This window comes from Symsagittifera roscoffensis, chromosome 9 (assembly GCF_963678635.1).
Source record: "Symsagittifera roscoffensis chromosome 9, txSymRosc1.1, whole genome shotgun sequence".
NCBI classification, from domain to species: Eukaryota; Metazoa; Xenacoelomorpha; order Acoela; family Convolutidae; genus Symsagittifera; species Symsagittifera roscoffensis.
This window is the reverse complement of record NC_087070.1, coordinates 12,073,765-12,101,758: the sequence shown is the minus strand read 5'-3', so window position 1 is coordinate 12,101,758 and position 27,994 is coordinate 12,073,765. Positions and strand designations below refer to the sequence as shown.

The 27,994-nt window shown below is 34.2% G+C and overlaps 1 protein-coding gene across 1 annotated transcript; it reads right to left on the bottom strand.

Moving 5' to 3' along the window:
- Positions 1-10: 10 nt before the first annotated feature.
- On the bottom strand, positions 11-27,966 carry LOC134854038 (T-complex protein 1 subunit beta-like). The gene is made up of 10 exons (XM_063870103.1): positions 27,918-27,966; positions 27,781-27,846; positions 24,376-24,562; positions 6,279-6,674; positions 5,414-5,642; positions 4,716-4,890; positions 3,426-3,603; positions 2,642-2,837; positions 919-1,077; positions 11-292 (listed from the first exon to the last, which is right to left on the bottom strand). Exons 1-10 carry the CDS (start codon positions 27,918-27,920, stop codon positions 265-267), a joined length of 1,617 nt encoding a protein of 538 aa, XP_063726173.1. The 5' UTR covers positions 27,921-27,966; the 3' UTR covers positions 11-264.
- Positions 27,967-27,994: the final 28 nt, after the last annotated feature.

Sequence of the window (27,994 nt, the reverse complement as noted above, 5' to 3'; positions counted from 1 at the left end):
TTAGAAAGCATTCTGATCAGATTCAATTCAAGAACCAGCCTCAATCATTTTAACACGCAATGTACAATGATCATACACTTTATCAATAATTCATCACAGCTCAAATTAGCAGTCAACTTGGCATTTAAAGGGTATATACTTCATATTCACACATTATCAATTTCATCCTAGCTGAACTGTGGCTGACTATCGGAAGGCATCGGATGCAATGCTTGTTGTTCAAATGACCCCATAGCTAGTATTGTTGCGTTTTATTCCTCTTTATTACATACATTCATCGTTTCTTCGCTGCCTGAAACATTATTACATAAAAACAGCTTAAAAAGGAACCCTGTAAAAATGTTCAATTTGAAGAACAGAAGTAAATGAGACTGAAGACGAAGAGATTTTTAGTTTAAATTACCCCTTTCCGAGCCCTGCAATGACATTAAAATGTTCTCAATTTCTTGACTCAGAAAAACTTCAAGGTTTTGAGATTTTAAGTTTCACTTCGTATATGACGAGTAGCACATTAGTGCCGAAAACGGTCATTTAAAATGAAAGATTTCTAGAAGCCCTTCAATCCTAGTCGTTTTCTGATCGTTTAAGTTTAACAACTCGTCAGTCAAACTTTCAAGTTTAACGAGTCGTCGTTCTTCAGCCAACGGGTAAATCGAAATCGTAGCTTAATTTTGCGTGAACTTTTAATCAAAAATTAAGCGTTTTTGTCGAGGAGAGACACTTTATCCTGCTCATAAATATCTGTTGATGAGCTGAACCAAGTTTTTACCCCTGATTAAGGCAAAAGCAATAAACAATTCCCGTCTTTCAAATATCCCCGGACATGAAAGCATAAGGGAAAATAAGCATTGGAGTAAAATACTCGAGTTTTTGAAGACATACGACTGGGGATGGACAAGTTATGATTGAGGATAATACCTGGGGGCACACTTGATGATGTCATCGACTCTGAGGATCATCTCGGCTGCCTCAGCTGCACTTAACAGCATCTGTCTCTTCACACTGAATGACTCAGTGATGCCCAACTGGACCATGTCTCCTATCTCCCCCAACTCCATGTCCAGTCCAGCAGTGCATCTGCACAACAAACAAACAGAAATATAGCCAACAGACAGTTGGAAAAAAGTCGTGAATGCAAGGAAACAGAAAAAAAACTAACTCTTTTATGAAAAAAACTTCAAATTTCGATTTAAAAATAAAGCTCTTTGAATTTGAAGAAAAAGCTTTGATGGACTTACTTTAGATAAATTTAACTTAATTTGAGAAAACTGAAGCAATAGGTAAACTTTTTTTCATTCCGCAGGGAAATCTAAAAATCAAAATTATTCGAAACTCGATGACGATCATGTTTTTCGTGACCTTAACACCTTCACTTTTCGATAGTTGAGTTTGCCTTTCTTTCAACAAAGGAAATGAACTGAAAAAGAAATTAAAAATCAAACTTGACTGTGCACAAATTTCAAAAAAATTTCCTGAAAAAAAAATTATCAAGACCTATGTAAGAGTATTCACTACGTGCACGACTCTTAATAAAACTTGTCTTCTATTTCAAAATTTACAAAAAGCTCTGTTTCCTGTTTCCAAAAAGCGAATTGAAACAAGAAATCCCATAGCCAGCAAAAACTTGCAAAAGTGTCAAGGTGACCGAAAAAAAACAAAACGACCTTTTAATTTTAAGTACCTTCCATGATTAACAATAACCAGTTACAGTTGGAAAGGAGTCAATGAACGCAAGTAATGACAAAAATACTGGCTTAAGATAAACAAATTTCTAAACTGTCGACTTTTAACGAAGAAAATAGATAGGCCCAAAGTTCGGACAATTAACCCAATTAGAGAAAGCTGGATCATTTTGTATTTTATCGCTGGAAACTCTGAGAAATTAAACCTACTTTTTGTGACCTCTACAGTTTTACTTCAGTTTGACAAAAGAAATAAATAAGAAAAAAAATCCGCAAAAAATTTAACTTCCGCCTCTGGACAAATTTTAAGATTTTCTCTTTAGAAAAACAAAAAAGCACCAATACATTCAGTAAAAAACTCGCATCGTTCATTAACACTTGAATAACTTAAGCTCTTATTGTTATGTATATGTAACTTTACCACTGTAATGAGATTTAATAACCACATTCCAAACATGCTTCGCCTTCCTACGCAACCTTCAAATTTTTGCGTGAAGGAGCGTGGATACGGGGAGAAAAGAATTGTTTTTATGTCCAGTTGCAACTCCATTTACTATTAATTTTTAAATTATCAATTGCTCCAAATTGACATCCGTTTCTAGCAGTCCACACGATAAAAAAAGAGCGCAAATTGCCCACAATTCATTGAATTAAGAATGCGAACTTCACAAACCCAATCGCCAAAAGCTAAATTTCAGAATGCACAAATTTCTGTGAAAACCAAACGACCTTAATAAGTCAATTTAATTCAATTATGTCAATTTAAGAATAAGTCAAGTTAAAATATAAGTTAACCCCTTGGACGTTTCTCAAGGTACCGAAACTTGAACAAAAAACTCTATAGTGCCTTCGCATTCCGTGAATGGTCGTAACAAGAACGCTTGAGCTTATGATTCTATCGAAAACTGCAACGTAAATCTTCAAAAGACGCTCGTGTCAATTAATTTTTAATTATATACCTTCCATTTTTGGCATCTGTGTGTTGAGCTCTCAATTGTGACACCAGATCTGCACTGTCGTATCCCGCGTTGTCGGCTATAATGGTTGGAAGCATGGCCAGTGCTTTCGCAAATGACTCCATTGCGATCGATTCTTTTCCAGGAGTGCTCTCGGCCAATTTGCGGACTGCAGTCGCCATCAGCATCTCAGAGCATCCTAACAGAAACAGTATCTACTGCATTACAACATTCCTACTTTTATTATAGGACTATTCAGACTATTCCATAGTTTTCGAATTATTGAGTTTCAATGAAAAGAACTAATTTTTCAAAAATTACCAGCTTTTCCCTCCCCTATACATGTGAAAAAAATTTTGTTCACATTTTTGATTATAATCAACCGTTGCATGTGAACTAATTACCAAAAAGTCATCATATTTAAATCTCGTAGAAATTTTTGTAAGCCAACTGGATGATACATAAAAATTATATTTATGAAAGAGGGGAGAGGAAAGGAAAAAGAGGTAAACATTCTAGCCTATAAACATTCTAGACTATATCAAAAAACATTTGAGATTTAAAATTTCTCAAATGTTTTTAACCTTAATGACACGAACTGAGCGATACATCAGAAACGACCATTATCTGACTGAGAATTCTACCAATGGGCAAAAATAGATTGGAAGCACACACGCTATCAATGAACCTGTCACTTTACTCCAAGCGAGTACTTCAAATAATTCGCTCCCAAGACGTGCCTCCCAGTGCAAAGCTACAAACCGCAACAAGTAAATGAAAATCGAACCTCCTCCGTAGACGATTTTTGTCTCCTTTACTGTTTGCCTCAACACACAGAGTGCATCATGCAGGGATCTCTCGGACTCATCTAGGATCTGCTGGGTGGCTCCTCTCAGAATGACTGTGCAGGCCTCGTTGCCCTTGCAACCCGAGAACTTGATCATGCGGTCTTCGCCAATCATCACCTAAAAGCAAAAAAAGGTTTCACACTGAAAGAATCTAAAACGTAAAAGCATAGCCAGCAGTCAGTTGGAAAATAATCAATGACGCAAGAAAAACAGTAACGAAAAACTTCGAATTTGAAGTAAAAAATATATGCCTTTGAAGCTCTTAGAATTTTAAGAACAGTTTACATTGATTGACATTTTTTTGATAAAATTAACTCACGAACCAACGAAATTTTTATTTCGCTGGGTAATCTGATTATTAAAATTGAAAAATAAATTGCCCTTTCGAGAATAAAAGTCAATTAGATTTTTCGTGACCTTTACACTTTTGCTGTTCGATAGCCGAGTTTGTCTTTCGTTTAATAAAGGAAAAGAACTGAACTTTGAAATCAAAAGTCAAACAGCGAAAAAGTAATGTAAACAAATTTTTCCTCTCCTGAAAAAAAACGAAAAAAATCATTGTGACCTTTATATGCGACCTTAATATCACTGAAAATCTCACATGACGGTAAGATTGAAAATACTTTTTTTTTGGAACTGAACACTTCGACTTTTGAATAAAGGCCAAATGTCAACAATAATATGTGGTTGCTGTGCAAGTGGCTCATAATATTCTGACCACGGGAACTTCTATAACCAAAAATGCAAGTCAGGAAACAATCAGAAATTTTTTGATTTTTTTTTGCAAATATCAAGGTGAGCTTTAAAAATTAGTTCAAACAAGACACTTGCTCTCGCAAGTTTAAATAGTTGGCGCAAGTTTAAATAGTTCGGACAAAGCAGTTAAATTAACAGAACAACTTGATGGGAAATTCAGTCTGAAAATTAAGTTTGAAAAACAAGAACAAGCTTGAACCCTTTTGAGCTGGCCAAACACACCCTAAGTCATAGTATCTTCCCACTCTTTTTGAGGTGAGGGCCGAAACAAAAACGCAAAACGTTGGTATTTGACAAGCTATCCAGACTAACCGTTATCAAATTATTGAATATATTGGTGTACAATTTGGAAAACACGTAATTAACCAATAAAGATATAGATTGATGATATATTTCCTGCCTAGCAAGTTCGACCTTAATGTATATTCAGAACATGAAATAGACCAGGTGTTTTTAACCAAACTTGGACTTACCTCACTGATTAGGTCACACTGGCCTAGTTTCACGTGACCCGGACTCCAGAAAGTGGACACTATTTCACCGCCCAGTACTAGCGCTAGACGTTCGATTCCCTCGAAGTCTGCGTGTTCTATCGCTGTGACTCCAGCATCAGCAAACAATTGCTCAGGATAATTGTAGATCAGCTGTCTAGAAAAAAAAACAAATTATACGAAGCTGTGAGATCCAACAATTCGGCTCAAAAAGGAGTTAATTTTGAAGCTAGACTAGTTAACACAGACGAAGATGCACTTAGCAAACACAGGCAACAAAAATAGCAAAAGGGAGCTCTAAATTGATCAAAAGAATAAGCCTACGGGTTACGAACTTCAAACCTACAGGTCTAGATGCCAATGTCTTGACAATTGCACCATATAAGCTTGCTGTCATCGAAACACTAGCCACCGATAAAAACGGATAAACACTATGCTAATGAACTAGAAGACTCATTTTTGAATCAAGGATGAATAACATCAAATTCATCACTGTCGATTTTGTCGTCAGAAAACAAATTCATGGTCTCTATGAAGATTCCCCCTTTTGCATCTAGGAACAATTATCAACCCCTAAGGAATAAATTCACCGGGTAAGCGTAGGCAAATATTGTACCTAGTGACGAATTACCCACAGTCTGCAATTGGGGAAATTGTAAAAATAGATTGATAGTGTGTACCTGTTAATGAAGCAGTTGATATCATGTTTAAGTATGGCCTGCACTTTCTCCTTCATCTTCTCCTTCTCGGCCACTTCTATCTGGGCCACTTTGGCCACTGAGTCCACTCTCACTCTGCTCCCGAACACTTTGATCTTGTCTGTGTCCATGGGCGTGTTGGCCAGCAGCACCTTCGCATTCTCAAGTCGCTTCGGCTGCCCCACTCCGATGCTCTTCTCAAGAATGAACCCTAAAAGCAAACAAAACTCACAACAATATTCAACTTTATATTACAAGCAATATTACACTCGTTGGCAACTTTGAGAACTATTGAGTAGCTTATGTATTAAATTTGAGAACTATAATACATGACATTAATTTCATTTTCACTCAACTGTACATGCTACTGAGACAGTTTTTGAAAAACACATTACTGTGTCAGATTAAATGTTATGAAAAACTCATAAATTGCTCAAAATTATCGCAAAATATGTTAAACTTTAGATATAAATCAATTAATATTACCTATTCATTAAAATATTACATTAAAATAATAGCAAAACTTGTTCAAGTTACGATTTAAATTACTTAGAGTTGCCTATTCTGATAGGTCACCAATGAATGATACTCGCGCATTTCAGAAGAAACATTACACGACAGACTCAAGCAGTGAACTTATGATTGGCAGAGCAGTCTTAAAAGCCTTTTTGATGATGTCGTGGTTCCATATAAGAATATGTCAGTCGTCAACCAGGATGAAAAGTGTGAAGCAGTTCAATTTGTTGAAATCTTATGTATAATAAAACCGTTCATCATCAAAAATTTATTCTTCATTTAACATCTCGACAATCAAAACCGCTTAAAATTCATTAATACAAACACTCACCTTCATCTAGGAAAGAATCCTCCAATCGGCCACCCAACTTCTTAATAATCTGAATGCTCTCCAAATCGCTATTGCGCTTCTTAAGACGCATTACAGCATCAACGGCCAAGTTCGCAAAATGATCTTTGAAGTGAGTCAACAATTTAGAACTTAGGGTTGTTCTAGCGATGTTTAACAGATCTTTCCTGAAAGCCTCGTCGTTATTTGCATTGTCTGAAGTAGCAGCTTCCAGAGCTTGCCTGGCAGCGTCACACGCCTTTCTCCATCCAGCTATGATGGTCTGAGGATGAATCTTCTGGGCGATTAGCTTCTCGGCCTCTCGGAGGAGCTCAGAAGCGAGCACTGTGACAGATGTGGTTCCGTCTCCGACTTCGTCGTCTTGGACTTTAGACATATCTAAAGAAGTAATTGAAAAGATAACCAAACTCACATCAAAGTCAACCAATACACTTCAAAAACACGTTTAATTTTACAATTGAAAACAAGAAAGCGAAATCAGTGATTTAAAAAATGAAATACTGGTTGCTGCGCAAACAGATTAGATTGTTTTGTTGTTACTTTAGACCGAATCGGATTGGGCTCGTCCGTCTCCAGGTCTAGGAACTTCGCGGTATTCACTGGCCCAAGCTACAGGGGTATGTAGGGAGGGGGTTTTGGGAGAGTTGAAAACGTGTCAACTAGTAAGGAGTGCAAGGGAACATGTTGGGCATAAAGGGGAAAGGGAGCTAGGTAGGTGTTTAAAAGCCGGTTATAACCGGACCGGAATTGAGAGAGCTTACAGCGGGTATTTATGTAGAAGACTTGTTATGAAGGGCCAACTTTGGGTGGAGGAACAAAAATAACCTTCGAGGGTGGGGCTTCGGCAAAGATCTTGGTTACTTGCTTAGTATGGCTGAGTTTGAACATAGGTTAAAAAAAAGTTCAAATAACAACGAGTTTCACAGACTAACAACTCAGCCACGGAAGCTTATTAGGCACCAAACTCTAGCCAAAAATAAACAGAATAGATGCTACGCAATTTCCAATGCTACAACAAAATTTCCATATTAGAGAACACTTTTATTTGCGAGTTAGGTTAGAAAAAAAGAAGGCTCGTAATAAAACACTAATCTGATCCAAGTGTAAATATGGAACCTGATCTTAACTACATTTTATGATTGGATAAATTAGATATTTTACCACTGTAAAGTATTTAATATTAACCAATCATGATCCATCTAACTAACAACCCACTTATTTGTAAGTGCTGGAATTACTTGTAATTTCAGGACCAGAGAGATTTGAATTTAACTTAGAAATTAGTTGTCTCTCCAAGAGAACTTCAGCAGCCGCAATAAACCAGTATACCCTAGATCTATTGAGCCTAGCAGAGACTAGTTAAACAACCTGAGACTAGATAGTATAAGAGTAAGATTAGGATCGGTATTAGACTAAGAAGTTGCACGAATCTATCCGGCCGAAAATAAGATAGCGTGACGAGCAGACGGTGTACCCTATCCGAAATTACTCTATGAGTTAACCACTTCGGTCATAACTCATCTGGTGCGACCATAAGTCTCGAACAAGACCTTAATAGCTTAGAATTAACCAAAAATAGATTAGAATTTAGACAAAACATTTTTAAAATGTTATACGACGATAATTTAATCGAAATGTCTCTACGACTCAATAGATCAGAGCCAATATTCCGAACGATAACAGAACTACCCGGAATTGCAAGAAGACCTCGAACCAGAGACGACATACGACAAAGTAGAAACTTACCAAATAGTTATATGATAGTACGGCAAAAGCCAACACAGACTTTTATATTTAGAATTTTATTAGCAATGAATTTAGATTTTCATTCGCAAACATAAAATCTTGAAGTCAATCTTCATAATCATTGCAGGCGCTAAACAAAACTATTAATATACAATAACGATTGATAAAAAGATCTCAGATCGTTTTCCTAAAATTCTGCAGTATTATATAAAAAACATGTTTGGAAAATATTTATTGAAAATCAAAATAAAAATTAGTAGCATGACAATAAACTGTTAGTAATCATAAAATCATCAGTTGTCCCAGCTTCATCACCTAAAACATAACAGCAATCATAAGCTCACTAATATCATTAAAACACTAAATCTTTTCTTAAATAAATTTAAACCATTTTAAACTTAAATTCACTTAATTTTAAAATCAGATCATCAAGGCTTATCCTTGGATCTTAATTCATTTTCTATTTAATTAAATTTAAACTTGATCATCAAGGCATATCCTTGGATCAAAAAGAACAATTTTGTTCTTCCCCACCCACTTAGCTAGTGTCTAACGACCTCAAACGTCGATTCACTATCCAACCCTTTCAAAAAACCCAAGACTAATAGAAACTTTTGAACAACACTAATCATTCAAATTAGGATAAACAGTGAAGAACTTCGGTTATTCATCCTTCACTTGAACCCTCCTTTTACCAGACCCAGGATAAATCGTAGACTTAGTAAGTTTAAAATAGTATCTAACGAACTACTCGCGTTCTAATTATACCTGAACCTTGTGGATCGATTTACTATTCTCCAACCCTTGAACACAATCATTACCCCTAAGTAAGATTAAGTAAGTTAACACCTTAGCTTATACTAGCCACGAGAAAGTAAAAAATCATTCTTCGGAATCGATATACTTTTCTCTCCAACCCTGAACAATAGACCCAGGTTAAGCTAACCAAAAAATCGTAAGGACTAACAATTTAAGAAAATAGAAATCATCTAACAACTTTTTGCATCCGTCATCCTAAACCTTATGTCATTTAAAAATCTAGGAAACAAACAAACAATCGTTTTACACAACTGTGAAATAGATAACAAAAAATACGACCTTGTAATCACACCTCATACACAAACAGTTGGATATATTAGATCAAAACGACAAACACTAAAAAGGAAAATAATAAACAAACAAAGACAAATAACACGAAAAAGATTTTCCAAAAATAGAAACGCATTTTCAGAATCAGAAGCCAGCAATTTAGACGAACTTTATAAATTAAAAGAATCTATAGATAAAAATTGCCCCATTCACGATCAATTATATTTTTCCGACTCAGAAACAACTTCAAATTCATCAAAAAGAGGAAAAAGACGAATAAAAAAGCAATATAAACACAAACCAGTACACTTATACAACTGGAATCAACCAATTAGACACATCGATAATTACCTATTAACAGTCATTAAACGAAAAAATGAGCCAAACACACACTCCAAGTGAAGATAGTCCAGATGATGACGATATCTTCCCCTTCCTCGTAGATGCACCCAATGATAGAGGACAGCATATACTTTGCAAGAATTTACTACTAAATTTATTTGAACCCGGAATTAGCCCATGTAAAACAGAGTTCCCAGATGTAAAAATAAAAAGACAAATTATTGATCACTATCTGAAAGACATATGTAATTTGACACAACAATACGGAATCTACACCATAGAATTCAGCTCACCAAACCCGAATCACCACAAATATGTAATTCAAACAGACGACCTTGATTTAGAATTTTCAAAAGTATTCTCAGAATACATAAAAAGCATTCAATATCATAACTCACAAAGAGCAAACTCCATATTCACTAATGAAGTTTTTGCCATAATATATAGTTATATCTCAATATTAGAAAACGAAATCCCAATCCCAAGTGTCTCACCGACAGAGACATCTAAACATATAAGGGTACGACATGAAATCACACTATTTTCAACTTTTCTACATATAATTAAAGAAAATTTCACTAAAGATGATGTTTCACAACATACAAAACATGACTTACAAAAAATTTTGGCATGGTTTATAATTGATTATTTCACACATAATATAGATTTAATTTCACAAGCAAGAAAAAATTTCAGACCTCAAAATACAAATGACGACACTGCTTTTTCAGAACAATCAGACTATGTTTGGGACCCCGAATGGTCTCATCCCGCATTCATAAACTTCCCACAATCAATCTCAAGTCAAGCAATAAATACAATATCTTATACAAGAGATTATGTAAGAGTAATACCATTATCCATTGATGCAACACCATTAAACTACAATACATTTCTACCGGATACGCGAAATAACAGCTTAAACTCGACCGTCATACACAATGAAAACCTTAATGGAACTAGGAATCTCACTCAGCAAGATATTCAGACACCATCACACTTCATAAATGAAGAAATTGTACAAACAACAACAACTACACAACAAAGTATTTCACCGATACGTCCAAATTTAACAACACCAAGAAATACAAACACTTCACTAGCACAGGTAACCTTACAGTCAACCGTTAAACCTTCGGTTGCTCCAAAATATTCACAAATGGATTATCAAACATATAGACCCATGACAATACCGTCAAAAACACGCAGAACATTCACAAGAAACAATTTTGCGGAACACAATTATAATTACACACATTTATCAAAAACAAACTATCCCCCCCGAAATAATAATAATAATCAGATAAGATCTCGATATTGGGATAACCAAATGGCAACAACCAATTCAGTAAATTTTCAAACTAATTCACATCCTCCACAGGATCGTAGTGAAAATTACCCACTCTTTCAACAGAATAAAATAAAAAGCAAGCATCTCATCAAACGGATTATTTATCCTCTGATGATGATTATTTACAACCAGATATATTTGCACCATACACTCAAGAATATCGTGGACAAGGAGTGCAAAAACCGTATACATATCATAGAATTTTTTCTCCCAACCCAACAGATACACAAAATCAACAACCAATACAAATGCAGAACCCAATTAATACACAATCTTTTCAACCAATTCAGCCACAAAACCCAATGATTACACACTCGTATCAACCAACACAAATGCAAAATGAAATACCACTTCCATATTACCTTCAACAACACGAAATAACAAAAAATCAACTTTCAAATTTTTCACAAATGCCAAATGCAGCAGAATCATTACAAATGACAATGAATCCATACCTTATGGGTGGATCATCAATAACATCAAACAAACCATTAATGGTATTCACAGGAACAGACCCTGAATATTCTGTAGAAGATTATTTAAATGCAGTAACAGCAAATTTAATTTTAAATATAGGACCTGAACCAATTAATACGCCACTACATCAAAACTGGATACATCGACGCACAGCGTTGATACAGACAACCTTAGACGGCGCAGCCCAAAAATGGTTTTCAGTATTGCCTATAGAAATAAAATCAAATTGGAAAAGATTTACACAAGAATTTTCAAAAATGTTTGACTCCGAGAGAAACAAACAACAACAAAGAGTTTTATGTAATGAAATTCGCAGATTACCAAATGAAACCATCAAACAATTAGCAGTACGTATCGAAACACTAGTTCGAAAAGCATATTCATTAAATACACACGACTATAAAAACACAAAAATGACAGAAATCTTAATGATGACCTTAACACCTCAATTAAGGAAAATAGCAATAAAAAAGAGAGCATCCCATCCCTCCTCAATTCGAGAGCCCGATTTAGATTTTCGAAAACTAGTAGACAAACTAGAGCAAGCGGAAATCACAATGAAACTTGAAGAAACAGAAAATCTGAAATTACAATATGTTAACCGAATTGAAACAAATACCACAAATATTAATAATATACAGGAATCAGATACAGACCTCGTTGAAAAAATCACTGAAATACTCAATATTTACGAAAAACACCCAAACTTTAAAGGCAAACCATCTTTCAAAAAATGGTGTAATTATTGCCGACGATACGGACATAGTATTTCTGAATGTAGACAAAAACAACAGGATAACCAAAACAAACCTCAAAAATATAAAGAACCAAATAAATCATTCTATCAATACATGAAGAAAGATCAAAATCTACCAAACAAAAATGTATACAGCAATAACAGTTCAGGAAAACCACTTCCGAACAATACCAATTACACGAGAAATCAATCACCATATAACTCAAGTTATAGAGGAAGATCACCAGAACGAAGAAATACACAAAATTCGTCACAAAATCATTATAATAGACCAAATAGTCGAAATAACTACTCCAGATCAAATTCGAATACAACACAATTTGTTTCTAGATCTAATTCCCAATCAAGGAATAATTACTATCCAAACAATCAATCACGAAACTCATCATACAATAGAAATAGAAACTACTCCAATAATCGAAATAGAAGTTATTCAAACAACCGAAACCAGAATTACCCGAACAATCGATCAAGGAATAACTCATATAAAAGATCAAACTATAACAGACCAAGCAATAATTATCAAAACAGATCACGAAATAATTCACAAAATCGACATTCAAGTTATAATAACCGTTATAGAAATTATTCCCAATCACCACACAGGAATAATAACCATTAAAATAATTCTAACAATCGCCACAGAAGTAGTACACCTAAACATCAAAGACATATTAATCAAGTACAATCAAATTCAGAAACAACATCAGACCCCCCAGGTATTGATGATACAGGAAATAACGAACTACAACTAAATCAAATAAACTATGAATCATCAGATTCAGAAAGTGATACAGAAAACACTATTTCCATAAATATGATAGCAGTCGAAAATGACTACGAACCTATTATATATGAACAACCTTTTTCATCACATATATATGAAAATCAATTAGAACTCCTTCACAATTATTATATTGAACCCGTCCATTCCACACCGACGACACAAAAAACTAACGAAATCAACACTACAAATCAATCCAATGAAAATAATAAAACAAAATGCTTGAATACAAATCACATCTATCAAAATATACAAAAAGAACAGCCCAAAGAAAAAATTTGGAAAATACCATTTCTTTTAGAAAGTCCAAGAAACAAAGAAAGAATTTCAACCACCAGATCTTGAAATTGATTTTTTAATTGATTCAGGAGCAGAATCAAACATAATAAACATTCCCACATGGAATGAGATAAAAACATTACACCCAAAACTAACGCCTCTTGAAACCTCCAGTAAACTAGCAACAGCACAAGGATCAACATTGGTAAACTATGGAAAAATCCAATTATTTCTTCTCCCCACAAGAACAATAGAGCAAAATAAAATTTTAAATAAACCATTTAAACAAATATTTCATATCACTGATATTAAACACAATATTATTGGAATACCATTTATCTCTAAATATATATACCAACAATCAACATTTTGAATAGTAAAATACTAATCAAAGATAAATACACAAAAACAAAAGACACATCCCTAACATTTTTTCAAAGATTGAACAAACAACCACCATTCTTTTCAAAATTTTATCCAATATATAACCAACAAAGAAAACACCTGAAACCACTATCAGGAAACATATATAATTTTTCAATAAAACAAGTTCACCAATATGATAAGAAACAAAATAAACAACAACTCTATATGTCAGATTTTGAATTCAAACCTATCCATAAGTTTTTCAAAATCACAATCTCATCCATAAAATATTTGAAAAACTCGAATTCAGATATTATTTATCTACATGTATACAACAATACACCCTATCAAGTAACATTACCTTTAGGACTTTTAGGATATTGCGAAACCAACGCTACGATATCACCAGTACACGAAAAAGCATACCGCGTAAATAATATACTCCAGTTATTAGATATTTTTCAATCCACAATTCTTAATGAAGAATTGTCCATAAATAATATAATAAGTAATGAAAAAAGAAATACAGATTATTTCACAAAAACCCCATATTTCAAACCTACATTCAACATAAATAACTATACAGAGAATCAACAGAAATTTTTAACAATGTTTAACTTCCAACATTCACAAATAACACAAGACGAATTTGATAAATTAGCCAAACAGCTAATAAAATATTCATCAGTCTATGCAACATCCAAATTTGATGTTGGCAAAATCAGCTCATCACTACATCTCCCATTAAAACCTGACGCAGTTTTCAAAAAACAAAGAGCAAGTAAAGTACCAATTCACTTACATGATAAAGTAAACAGATTACTCGATATTTTAGAACAATACAATATTATCTAACCGGTAAACAAAGAAGAACAACCAAAAGGTAACACATTTATCAACCCTGTTATCATCCTAGCAAAAGGAGAATCATTAAAAATAGTTCTAGACGCTAGATACCTTAATTCACCAATAGACGAATCAAAATGCAATTGGCCTATTGAACCAATACAAGTTATTTCAACAAAAATAAACGGAAAATACTTTACAAACGCAGATATGAATAGTGCATATAATCAAATGCCACTAGATGAACAATCGCGACGCTTAACACAATTTGTTATTGGAAATCAACAATATGAATTCAACCGCCTATTCTATGGAATATCCATAGGACCAGCAGCATTTTCAGCTTTTATGAGCAAAATTTTTAGACCACTAATACTCAAGAAAAACGCAATCACCTATTTAGACGATGTTTTTATGCAATCACAGACAAAAGAAGAAATGTTCAATGTTTTAGAACACTATCACAAAATACTTCAGAACGAAAATCTGAAGGCCGCCCCCGATAAATCACACTTCTTTTTAACACGAGTTAAATTCTTAGGACACAATATAGAAAGAAAAACAATCACTCCATTAAAATCACGCATTGATGCTATTCAAAAGCTCCAACTACCAACAAACAAAAAGAAAATCCAAGAATTCCTTGGAATGTTAAATTTTTTAAGCAAATATGTCTATAAAATGCAATTATACCTAAGACCATTCTATAATATACTTAGACAACAAAATAATTTTGAATGGAACACAGAACATCAAACACGATTTGAAGAAATTAAAAAACTCTTAACTGAACAAATTTCGAATACAATTCCAGATCCAAATCAACCATTCTATGCAATGTGCGATGCTTCAAATTTTGGCATCGGCGCAGCATTATTACAATCACACAATGATACAAACAAAATGAACCTTATATCAGCAAATTCTCGACTATTCACTCAAGCAGAGCTACGACTCTCAACTCTAATGAGAGAATGTACAGCCATAATCTATACACTTACAGAATATGAATTTCTGATACTTGGATCAAAACATCCAACAGTCCTATTCACAGATCATAAACCAATCATTTTTCTATTTACACAAAAATCCAACCCAAATCACCGAGTTTACAGATTTCAATTAATTCTAATGAAATTCCCAAACTTACATATAGTTTGGACAGCAGGAAAGAATCTTGCATTACCAGACACTTTAAGTCGAAATAATACACCACCTGAATTACTTACACGTAAAACTACAGTAGAAATACCCAAAAATATAAAATTCTACCTTGCAGAAAACGAAACATCACCCCGACTAGAATGCAAATATGCAGTAAAAACTGACGTTGAACAATCACAGATAAACAATCTACAACACTTCCCACTTTATTTAGATTGCCAAAATAACCACTACGAAGTTGATCTACTTGGAACATCAACTTTCAAACCAATTCCATATTCACAATGGATAAAAAATAACACCCAACAAAAAAGAGTAAAACAACACCCGCATAAAAAAGACCTTTTTCCATTAATTGAAAAAGAAAATCTAACTGATAAAATAAATTTATCAGGACCACAAACAAACTATTCAAAATACACAATAAATCAAGTATTTGACCTCCATGACCCACTTGATACAATTCCTTTATCTAAATTAGAAATTGCAAACATTTTTCTCCCCCCAACAGATAAAGTTACAATTAATACTTTGAAACAATATCAAAATCTTGACCCAGTAATTAGACAACTAAAATCATGGCACAAATATAAAACTAAACCCGTCAAGGCAGATACAACTATTTTAGGAAATAAAACACTCCTCCGATATTTTCGAAAATTCAATAATACAACAATTAACGAAAACACAGACCTTCTAGAATACCAATTAAATGAATCTACAGTTCCCTGTCTCCCCCTAAGTATGATTCTTATAGCTTTTAATATTTCACATACACAAAACATTAAAGGACACTCTGGATCAGAGAAAACATATTCAAATTTCATACAAAACTTTTATTTTCCAAATGCACCAATTTGGATAAAAGTACTATGCAATGGTTGTATAGTAAGTCAGCTAAATAAACCTTACCCAAATCAAAAACAAATAGCACAAAAACAAGATTTTAAAGGACAAAGTTTGTATTTTAACCACCGTATTTCATTTGATACAAAAGGACCAATTTCACCCTCATCCGAAGGAAACTCCTACATTATGGTAATTGTTGACGCGTTTACATATTATGTAGCACTTAACCCAGTACCACATTGTAACGCTTATTACGCTTACACAACACTCTATGAACACTGGATAGCCAAATTCGGACTACCAGAAATTTTAGTTACAGACAACGGTACAGAATTCATAATTAATGAAATCATCACACTATGTCATTTATATAACATCAAACACAAACCACGTACATCTCACGCACCTTGGACAAACGGCTTAGTCGAAGGTATGAACCGTTCTCTACAAGAATATCTTAGATGTATCATCAATGGAAATGATACAAGATACACCGAATGGTCAGCAGATGTAAAACTATTTCCCTTAGCATATAATTCACAAATCACGACAACTCTAGGAATGTCACCATATGAAATGGTTTTTAATCAAAAGCCACGCAAACCAATTATGTTTACAGCAAACTCTCATAAAAATGCACAAAGTTATTGTCAACCGAATAAAGACTCAATTTGTTATAACTTACCTTTACATACACACGATGAAGATCATTTTCATCACCCACAAATTCTTAAATTAGCCTCCGGTACACACACCGAATGGATTTTAAACAGAGATAAAAAAACACAATGAAATTTACCAAAAAGTAACAAAAAAGTTGTTACAAAGACAAAACATTAATGAACAAATAAATTCACGCTTTACACCAGCCTCCGATTTAAAAATTGGAACATTTGTTTTAATACCCAATTTTAACACTCAAAAAGGAATTTCTAAAAAATTACAACCCCTTCGTAAAGGACCATACCAAATAATTGCCAAACCCACTGACGTAACATATAAAATCACCGACTCAGACCAAAAAGAAATTGTTCAGCATCGAAACAATCTATTACCTTATTACCCAAAAGAATACGCACTACGCGAACTAACTCAATTATATTCTTTCACAGGTTTAAAAGTTATTCAAAATAACCCACATACGGAAAATGAAACAAAAGAACAACATGACATTCACCTCGAAAGCCAAAATAAAAAATCAACTACAACGAAAAACAATACAAAAAAGCTAGATCAAAATATACATCAAAAAGAAAGAAAAAATAGAAAAATGACAGAAAAAATTATACCCCAAGAACAATTAGAGAAATCAGAACCTAGAGAGTCATCACGACTTAGAAATCAACCACGCAAAAACTACAAAACATTCATTCCACAATCTAAAATATTAAAGAAAGTTGAATTTCAAAAACAACTTTAATTTTACAATCAATAATCTTTGCACCTCTGAAACATTTTAAACTTTCATTTTTCAAAATAACATGCTGACAAACACGCAGCGATTCTAGTTCAAAATTAGCCAATAAGATTCATTCAATCCGTCACCTCCTATAACTTTAACACAAACCAATTAGACGAAAGATATTAAACTCCAGGCATATCTATAACTATAACTTTACGACCTCCAGGTCAAAAATAAGCAAACCACTCCAACTTGACAACTAAAATAAATATCACCATAATATCATAACCCTCCCTTATCTAATAACCCAAAGATCAACAATATTTCCCCAAATCCGATCTCAAATACCCCCCAAATAAATATGTTAAATTAGCCTAAAGTAAAAGAACGACCATTTTAATTAGCCTAAAGTATAAAAATCTCAAAAATACCCCGGATCACTTGACAAATAAAAATAAAGACAAAGAAGACCTCCCGATCACCATAAAATTCGCCCCCAACAATTTTTCACAAAACTCAACCCACTTGTCAAAAAACCAATAAATAATTCGACCACACTTGAAAATTGCCTCAAACACCAAAAAATATTCGACCGAGAAGCCATTTCTTAAATGCTCTTCTCTCGACCAGTCACCATAATTCTTAACATTCTCATAAACTTTTTAACGATATTTAAACTTTTAATCATATTTCTTTTTGATACCTTTGAATCTTTTGTAATAATCTTAATCATTTTTTGCAATATTTTTTAAATTTTCTATTCCATATTTGAACTATACCTCCAGCTTTCAAAAGCTATTGACTATATCCACAGGTACGATTCACAAAACTTATCTAAATGATACGAACTATTTTTAGTAGAACAGATATTTTTTTACTATTTGTGATTTTTATAACATTTCTATCATCCCTCATCTTGACAATATGCAAATGTATAAAGAAAGCAATCATCACATTCGCCCTAGCAACAATCCTCCTAATTCTTTTTCTAGAAGAATACTATAATAAACATAAATTTTTCCACTAAAAGAATAAATAAAAAACCATCAAAAATTGCTAACCAACAATCACTCAGTCAGTCTTCACCGACATCATCCCAAGATAAACCAACACCATCTTCAACTACCCAAAACCCCCAAACATCCACACGAATTTCCTTTCAAGATAACCCATATACCTTTGAAGAACGACACGCTCGCTTATCTGAACCACTAGAACCAGTTCAACGACAAGCACCCCTAAGCGAACCAACATATAACTTATACCCAACACTACCACAAGAATTAAGTAGAATACGAAATCCTAGTCAAAACCAAAATACAGTCGAAATAAATAGACAAATTATACATCCTCGACGAAACAGAAATTTTCAAACTCCCCGAGTTCATTTTGATATACCCCAATCCCAATCACAAAGTACTCCAGAAAACCCCATCGGTATATTACCAGAAACCCCTACGCTTCTTTCACAACGTAGCACCTCAAGCCTACCCTCAGATTACTTAGGTTCAACACCAACATCTGAACAAATACGTGAAAATCCCTTTAACCCTACAAACCAAACATCACGACTACCATATTGGACAACACATTCATTCACACAAGGTGAACCAAATTTAATCAATGATCCAATAGATATTTCTACGGATACAACAACATCCTCATCACTACCAGAAACATTATCACTACCATCAACACCATCAATAAGCCAGATTTCACCACCGTCTTTTAACTTAAATTTCCCAAATAACCTCGACGCTAGATATCGAGAACAATCATCAACAAATATTCCTTTAAGACTAGACTGGAATACATTCACAGCACCTCCACCATTATTTGGACAACACCCAGAGAGTAACCGACTCCACAACTGGGCACTAAATAGACTACAATATAGACAAGACATCCACGAAGACATTCGTGATCATAACATCCAAATACTCCAACAAAATAGTCTACAATTAAAATTTGAAATCACGGTTAAATTAAACAACATTACTCAACATCCCTATCCATTAAATCCACCAAATATAACAGCTCAATCCCTACCACCACCATTTATAACAACTGAAGTGATATACAAATACGACAGATATACCAAAAAGACAATTGGTTACATCACATTTTATAATCCATACTCAGGATTGTCATACACATGTATATTCTAAAAATTTTGATTTTTCTCCAACTCCTTTTTCTAATAACCTCCAATGAAAACATAAACCCTTCCCCCCGCACAGGACATCAAGATTTATTAGTAACACATTACGATTGTGAAGAAAACGAACAAAAAACACTACACAAATACGCAATAAATCAAGTATCACAATGCGAAACAGAACCACAAGCTATAGAAACAACAAATGTAATAGCGACACTTTATTCAAAAGCCCGAGCAACTTTGTGATGGGGATTGGGGTATATCAAAATGAACTCGGGGAGTTTGAAAATTTCTGTTTCGTCGAGGATGTATAATTTGTCTATTTATTTCGACTGTATTTTGGTTTTGACTAGGATTTCGTATTCAATTTTTTTAGCCCACGATGAGCCGACAACTTGGATCCCTACACCGCTCAAATTCCCACCCAACCAACCTCAACACTCTAATTACAATAATTCCACTTTTTGCTTTCCCGCCACCCGATTTCCCAACCAATGATGTAACATCAGGCATGAATTCAGACACTAACTCACATATCTCAGTTTTATACTCCATTTCACAACTAAATAACCCGAACATTGAAACCCCTGATGAATTTGCAGACTCTGAACCATCTCCATCCAATAATTTTCAAACCAACTCCTCAGTTTTTTCAAAACCCCCTTTTCAACCAATTCCGCCAAATAACCCACTTCCATCCATTTCTACACCCTCTTATGCTTCACAAGTCACCCCAACCTACTCTTCATTTCATTCAGACCGATCATCCAATTCTCCAGATACTCCCCAAATCTCCCAGGAACTAGATAATTTTATCACCCTACAACAACAACCCTTCCACCTTGAAAACCCCACTATAAATCAGATTTCATCCACAATAGAATCATCAAACCCACCTACCCCTACACCCTCTTCAGCTTATACCGCATCATTAGCACCATCATCCACATCCACCGAATCATCAAATAGCACTAATAGAGCTTATCGCACTTTCAAAAGAAAATTCCCGAACCATCCATTTCCAACAAAACCAGGAACAGCCCGTGAATATATTAATCATCCAAATCACACTAACACGAAAGATTTTTTAGCAATCACCCTACCTTCATTTCCACAATATACTTTGAATACTCCTAACAACACTAACGACACACGTAGTTTTGTAGATGAACAAGTTTTAATGCCTACACTTCATTGGACATCATATTATCATTTTACTAACCCCCTTTGCCTACCTTTATCTAATACTCACATCGATATAGAAAGAAATAAAGATATGCTATATCGACTCACCACACCACTAACACATAGACAATTTACTTATATAGGATATAAAAAGTCACTAAAAACATACACTGCACCCCGAGCTAACGAATATACGCTAGAATATTACGATCATAACATCATCCGCGCTAACCAAGACCAATTTTTAGATGATGACCGTTTCGCTAACCCACAAATCACAGAAAAATTCTTCATCAAAACACCATATGTATTTACACTCAATATATTTGATCGCAAATTCGATCACATCATTTCTGAAGCACTAACCGACACACAAGCTTACGAAAGTTTTAAAGAAAAATTTCAATTATTTTCACTAACCTTCCATTTCCTTGCACCACATGAACGAGATTTGCACTGCTCACACGATATTATGTTACGCACTAAACAAACCCACACATATACATATTATCGCTTCATACAAAATCACTTTGATCTACACACTCCATCAAGACAACCACACCACCGTTTTCAATTTATTAACTCTAAATACACTTCACCATTTTTTCTTAACTTCACATATTGCATCAAAGATACTAACGTTCACGGTATTCTTCGCAATTATGATCCCATAACCCAAATGTATATTTTTTGTCCCATCACAAAGACCTTCAACGCAGAAGAATCCAGACCCTTCCTTATCCCACATGAATTTGTTCAACCTATAGAAATCCCAATATTAGAATTCATCCACAACACTAAATACAATCACCATTTATATAATCTCATCCAAAACACACCTTATGATTTTGCAGTTGGCACTGAAGAACTAAAAACCATTAAAGCACTTCAATTGCTTTGGCCACTGCTTCAAACTAAAAACATCATTCGCATACTAGCAAAATTACTAACTAACTCCAACATAATACACGACATCTTCCCCCACGGTTTATTCACCGACGACTAACACGTAAGTATAATTTATACATATTCTTAACTAATAAATTCAAATTAAAAAACTAACCATTCTTTATCCATGTCTCATTTTGATTTTTAGTCTTCATCTCACGATCATCTGCAAAATACACAAAAGAAAAATAAAAAATAGAAAACTTCTTCAAATTGTTCAAAACTCTAATAATCTTTTGCACCAGCTAAATTAAATAAAGTTCATACAAATGTAGTAAATTAATTTATAAATTATTTCCCTAAAAGCAGTAATTCTAATAATGATGAAAATTTGTAACTTAATTTTTCCCCAAAACTAGCAGTAAAATTGAAATTCTATGTAGTAAATTGATAAGACGAAAATGCAGTACTAACCTTTTGATATTTCCATTCACTCGCACAAGAATTCTATCCAAACTCGCACAGCTCGCCCACGAAGAATTGTTTAAATAATGAATCTTAGTTTCAAGCTTTCACACTCAACAACTCTAACACACGATAACAAGTTTCAATCTTTCCTTTAACCCGGTTGGAAAGGAATTATATACTAAACAAAACTAACCAACGCAGCTTACTAACCACCACAACACATAGAATAACAGCATGACTAAGAAAAAGAAACCAACGGTACCCAAACCGGATTAACCCAGTTTAAAACTGGATAATTTATTCTTTTGAAGACTATTATAAAGTCTAAGAAAGAAATAATAAAACACAAAAAAGTCGAAAGACAAACCCATACCAAAAACAATTTGATTTTTGAAAAAAGGACACAACCAACGAAACATAAGAAAAACCACAATAAACCCAACTTAAAAAGTTATCACATAACAGGACCTCTCACAGAAACCGCACGAAATCATACTCCCACTCCTGGCCTAACCCACCAGAAAGGACGTCCTGAGCATGCTCTAGAGCCGGCCTAACCCACCGCGCTACATCCACGCTTTGTGACCACACTTCTATTTTTAATAAGAGGTACTCAAGGGTGAGTAACTCTTCAAAATAACCGAACTAAAACAAAAAGCTTTTGTGAAAACAACTAACCAAAATCATAATTAAAACACCAAACTAATAAAAACTTTATAAAATGTAAATTATACCTTGCAGTATATAGATCAGCATACAACACCAAAGACGAACATCCAAAGACAAAATGACCCCACTACACTCGAAAAAGAATGGCCAACCACAATCAATATGCCGCCCACAATCACAATTCAAAGGAATTAGAGTACGACTTGACTTCGCAGAAAAGGACTTCATTGAACTAGAACAATGACCACCTCGATGTTCAAGTATACGTACAGATCCGAGTAACCAGGCATCCCCTCCACGCACAATCTCCACGCCATTCCCAGACAAGGTCAACCTAAAAGAAGTTCTCTACATGGAACAGAAAAACCTGTCATAGCCAACCATTCTGAAAGCAGATTTGAGTTTGTTGCGAAAACCCAGTCGTTGTCATGAGAAGACACAGCGATTGAACCTGGAACTTCTCTAACAAGAGAACCCAGAAGAATTATGATGTTCGCCAAATACCAACGTCCATCATCCATCCTTTGAATTGCAGAAAGACTATTCTAAAAAAAACTCTGTAAAACCCGGATGGGTGGAACCTGATCTAAACTACATTTTATGATTGGATAAATTAGATATTTTACCACTGTAAAGTATTTAATATTAACCAATCATGATCCATCTAACTAACAACCCACTTATTTGTAAGTGCTGGAATTACTTGTAATTTCAGCACCAGAGAGATTTGAATTTAACTTAGAAATTAGTTGTCTCTCCAAGAGAACTTCAGCAGCCGCAATAAACCAGTATACCCTAGATCTATTGAGCCTAGCAGAGACTAGTTAAACAACCTGAGACTAGATAGTATAAGAGTAAGATTAGGATCGGTATTAGACTAAGAAGTTGCACGAATCTATCCGGCCGAAAATAAGATAGCGTGACGAGCAGACGGTGTACCCTATCCGAAATTACTCTATGAGTTAACCACTTCGGTCATAACTCAAATAGCAGACAAAAAAATCAAAACACCAAGTGTAAATAGCAGACAAAAAATCAAAAAATCAGCCATAATAAAACACGTAAAAAAAATGTAAATAATGAAAATTTTGAAATGTTGGGAGGGGGGTTGGGGGGAGTGAATGGGTGGGTTGTGGAAAAAAGCCAAAACAAAGCAAAATGAAAAACGAAATCATTTTCCAATTAAGTACGATAATCTATTGCAAAAAACTGAAGACTGCTTCTATAGGAACACAGTTTATAATGATATTACCAACCTACAAGAACCTTAGCAGCAGGGTTGTCGACACCGACTGATTTGAGAATTGTGGCTCCGTCATTCGTCACAGAAACAGTGCTATCAGTGCCTGACCTGTTAGGTGCCAGAAGTATCTTGTCCATCCCCTTTGGTCCAAGAGTGCTCTTGATCAGATCCCCAATCGTGATCGCTCCGATAAAAGAAGACTAAATAGGAAACTTTTTTTCGTTACATGACATAGAGATTAAAACATATCCAACAGACAGTTGGAAAATAGTCAATGAACGCATGTAAACGAAAAAAAACGGTCTCTTTTTTTTTATTAAAATCTTTTTTCGAATGTCTACAAAAAAACTCTTGAAGCTCTTTGAATATTAAGAAAAAATTATGATTTTCACTTTTTGATATAACTAGAGTGTAACGCACCTTCAGTGCTTCGAAATTTAAAGAACACTATAGAAAACCGCATATACTAGAAATAAGATCTGCATCCTTTGAGTGTACTCTGACAGCGCCTGATTACAGGTTTGGTAATTTCCAATTTTGTAAAATGTTTTTCATTCAAGTTTTTTTTCGAACTTCGAAAATTATAAAATTTAAAAATCTTAGTTCTTTTGAAACATGAAAGAACGTCACGTCTCCTTAAAATGACATGAAAAAACGTCACGTCTCGGAAACTCAAAACAATTGAGGACTCAAAAACATAAATTTAAGTTTTCTGAAACTTTTTTGAAAAATAACAGAAATTTGGAAAAAGACAAAGATTTGCGCAACCCCTGAGAGTACTCTGACAGCTCCTGATTACAGGGTTGGGAATTTCAAATTTTCAAAATAAATAAATTTGAGTTTTCTGAAAACTTTTTGAAAAAAAATTACACAACACGCCATACTTCAAAGAATACTTGAGCAGTCATACTCCCAGACAAAAGTTGCAACTCCTGGGACTACCCTGACAGGGCCTCACTATACAGATGGCAACTTCAAATTAAGTTCTTTGACAACTTCAAAAAAAGACATAACAAAAGTCACATCTCAGAAACTGAGAGCGCTTGAGCAGTGGGAATTTGACGCAAGATTTCCAAATTGGAACACCTGAGAGAACCCTCACAGTACCCAACAACCAGGCTGGGAGTTTCAAAGTTTGTAAAGATTTCTGAAAGAAAAAATTAAGAAAATCATAAAAACACGATATCTCGAAAACCAAAAAGAGCAGTCATACTTGGATTTGAGCAGTCAAACTTGGAGGCCATATTTGCAAATCCTTAGTTCACCCTGACAGCGGCCCACTATAAGGTTGAGATTTCAAGTTCGGTTACTTCATTTTATATCTAAGTTTTTAAAAAAATGTTTGAAAAATCATAAACGCCATTTCTCGAAAACAAAAAAGATTTGAGCACTCATACTTGGACGCCAGATTTGGAGCTCCTAAGTGTACCTTGACATCACCCCATTCTAGGGTTGAGAGTTTCAGGTGTGCTTACTTTATTTTACAAGGTTTTTTTTTGAAAAAAAAAATTTAAAAAATCATAAAAAACGACATATCTCGAAAACCGAAAGGATTTGAGCAGTCATACTTGGACGTCAGATTTGCAACTCCTGAATTTACCCTGACAGCAGCCCACTATGGGGTCGAGAATTTCAAGTTCGGTTACTTCATTATATCTAAGCTTTTTTAGAAAAAACTGAAAAAAACGCCATTTCTCGATAACCAAAAGGATTTGAACAGTCATACTTGCACGCCAGATTTGGAGCTCCTGAAGGTACCCTGAGAGCACCCCACTATAGGGTTGAGATTTTCAGGTTCGCTTACTTTATTTAATATCTGTTTCTTTTTTTGAAAACAAAAAACGCCATATCTCGAAAACTAAAAGGATTTGAGCAGTCAAATTTGGACGCCAGATTTGCAACCTTTGAAACTACCCTGACAGCGCCCCACTCTTGAGAAAGTCAATTTGAGCTAGCTTTTTAAATTTAAGGTTTTTGAAAAAATGAAAAAAAAAATCATAAAACATGTCATATCTCGATAACTTTGAGGTTTTAAGCGGTCATATTTGGAGGCAAGATTCACAACCCTTGAGAGAACTCTGACATAATTTAATTGCAGGTTTGGGAATTTTAAATTTTGTGAATTACTTGGTAACTTGGGTTTTCTGAAAAACTTCGAAAAAACAACATAAATCGTCTATCTCGTAACGATTTGGTCATTCATAATTGGAGGTCAAATTTGCAACCACTAGAGGAACCCTCGCAATATTTCACTATTAGGCTGCTTATTTTAAACTCGGATAAATAAACACTGAATTCAACTGGAAAATCGAAAAAAGTTCCTAAACATTGCATTATACGATATAGCTTAAACGTGAAAAAATTCTTTCGTTAACCATGCAAAAATGATAAGTTGAAAAAGCTTACACGTGGCGAGATAGTGAAGCCCGCATTTAAAGATATAAAAGATAAATAGATTAACCCAATTAGAAAAAACTAGATCAATAAGCAATTTTTTATTTCGCTTGGAGTACTGAAAATTAAAGACCAATTTCGAAAACAAAGACAATCACGTTTTTCGTGATCTTTGCTGTTCGATATTGGAGTTTGCCTTCCTTTTAACAAAGGAAATCAACTGAATTTAAAAAGAAATCAAAATTCAAGCCAAGAAAATCAAACTTCAAAATCGTACAATCAAATTTGAGCCAAAGCTAATTTTAAAAACGTTCACTAAAAAATCATCACGACCTATATAAAAGTGTTCATTACGTTCATCGGCTATAAAAAAAGGTATTCCGGAACACAAAAGAAATTTGTTTGAAGGCCATGCGTTCTCTGACTTGTTCAAAAATGAAAATCTAACAAGGATAGCCGGTTACTGCGCAAGTACTACCATGTTCTGACCATATTTTTTTTTTCAAATTAGTGTCATTTGTTCTGCGTGCCGTGATAAAAGGATCTGAACGAAACACTAGAACTTAGGCATAATCGACAGTCATAGTTAAATCAGCAAATTGCCAACAGTTTTTAAAGAAAACTGACGTAAAAAATTGCACAAAAGTGCCACTCACGAAAGGGCGCAAAAAAACTAAATTTACTCGAATAAATTAACTTTTAAACTGCTTAACTAAACATAAATAAGCTATTATAAGCCTGCTCGCTCGCTTCATTTGCTCGAATTTAAATCTGTTTTTCTCGCTGCTGGGACAACTTTTTGAAACTTTATTAGAAAGGGATTTTATATGATATATAACCCGACCCACTCCGATGATTATTTGTGGAACCCAACTTTGAGCGAAAAACAAAAAATAAACTAAAACACGCTCGAATACAAGTTCCTCCCCATTTTTAATTGTCGGAAAAACAAATCAATGGGTACAAAAACTAAAACATTAAGCTGCAGCTCATCTGAACACCTAATACAGTAAAACAAACAAACCAATCGCGCAGTTTCAGCCTTTTCTTCATCTGCTCCAGGTTTGTAGATCTGTATGGGAGAGAAATCCTGAAAATATCATTCACATTTAATTGCAACTTCCATTTCATAAATTTAGAGTGCCTCGAAACTTTACGTACCATGTCTTTCTGAAAAACAATTACTTTTTGACTTTACAATAACTCAACAGGAAAGCAGCATAAAGGAGGCATAGTAT

What these genes read in the sequence shown, in the direction of transcription:
- LOC134854038 (XM_063870103.1), bottom strand. An exon ending in AGGCTGAAACTGCGCGATTG is followed by an intron (nt 24,563 to 27,780) that starts GTTTGTTTGTTT and finishes TTTCCTATTTAG; the next exon opens with TCTTCTTTTATCGGAGCGAT. An exon ending in GGATTCTTTCCTAGATGAAG is followed by an intron (nt 5,643 to 6,278) that starts GTGAGTGTTTGT and finishes GTTTGCTTTTAG; the next exon opens with GGTTCATTCTTGAGAAGAGC.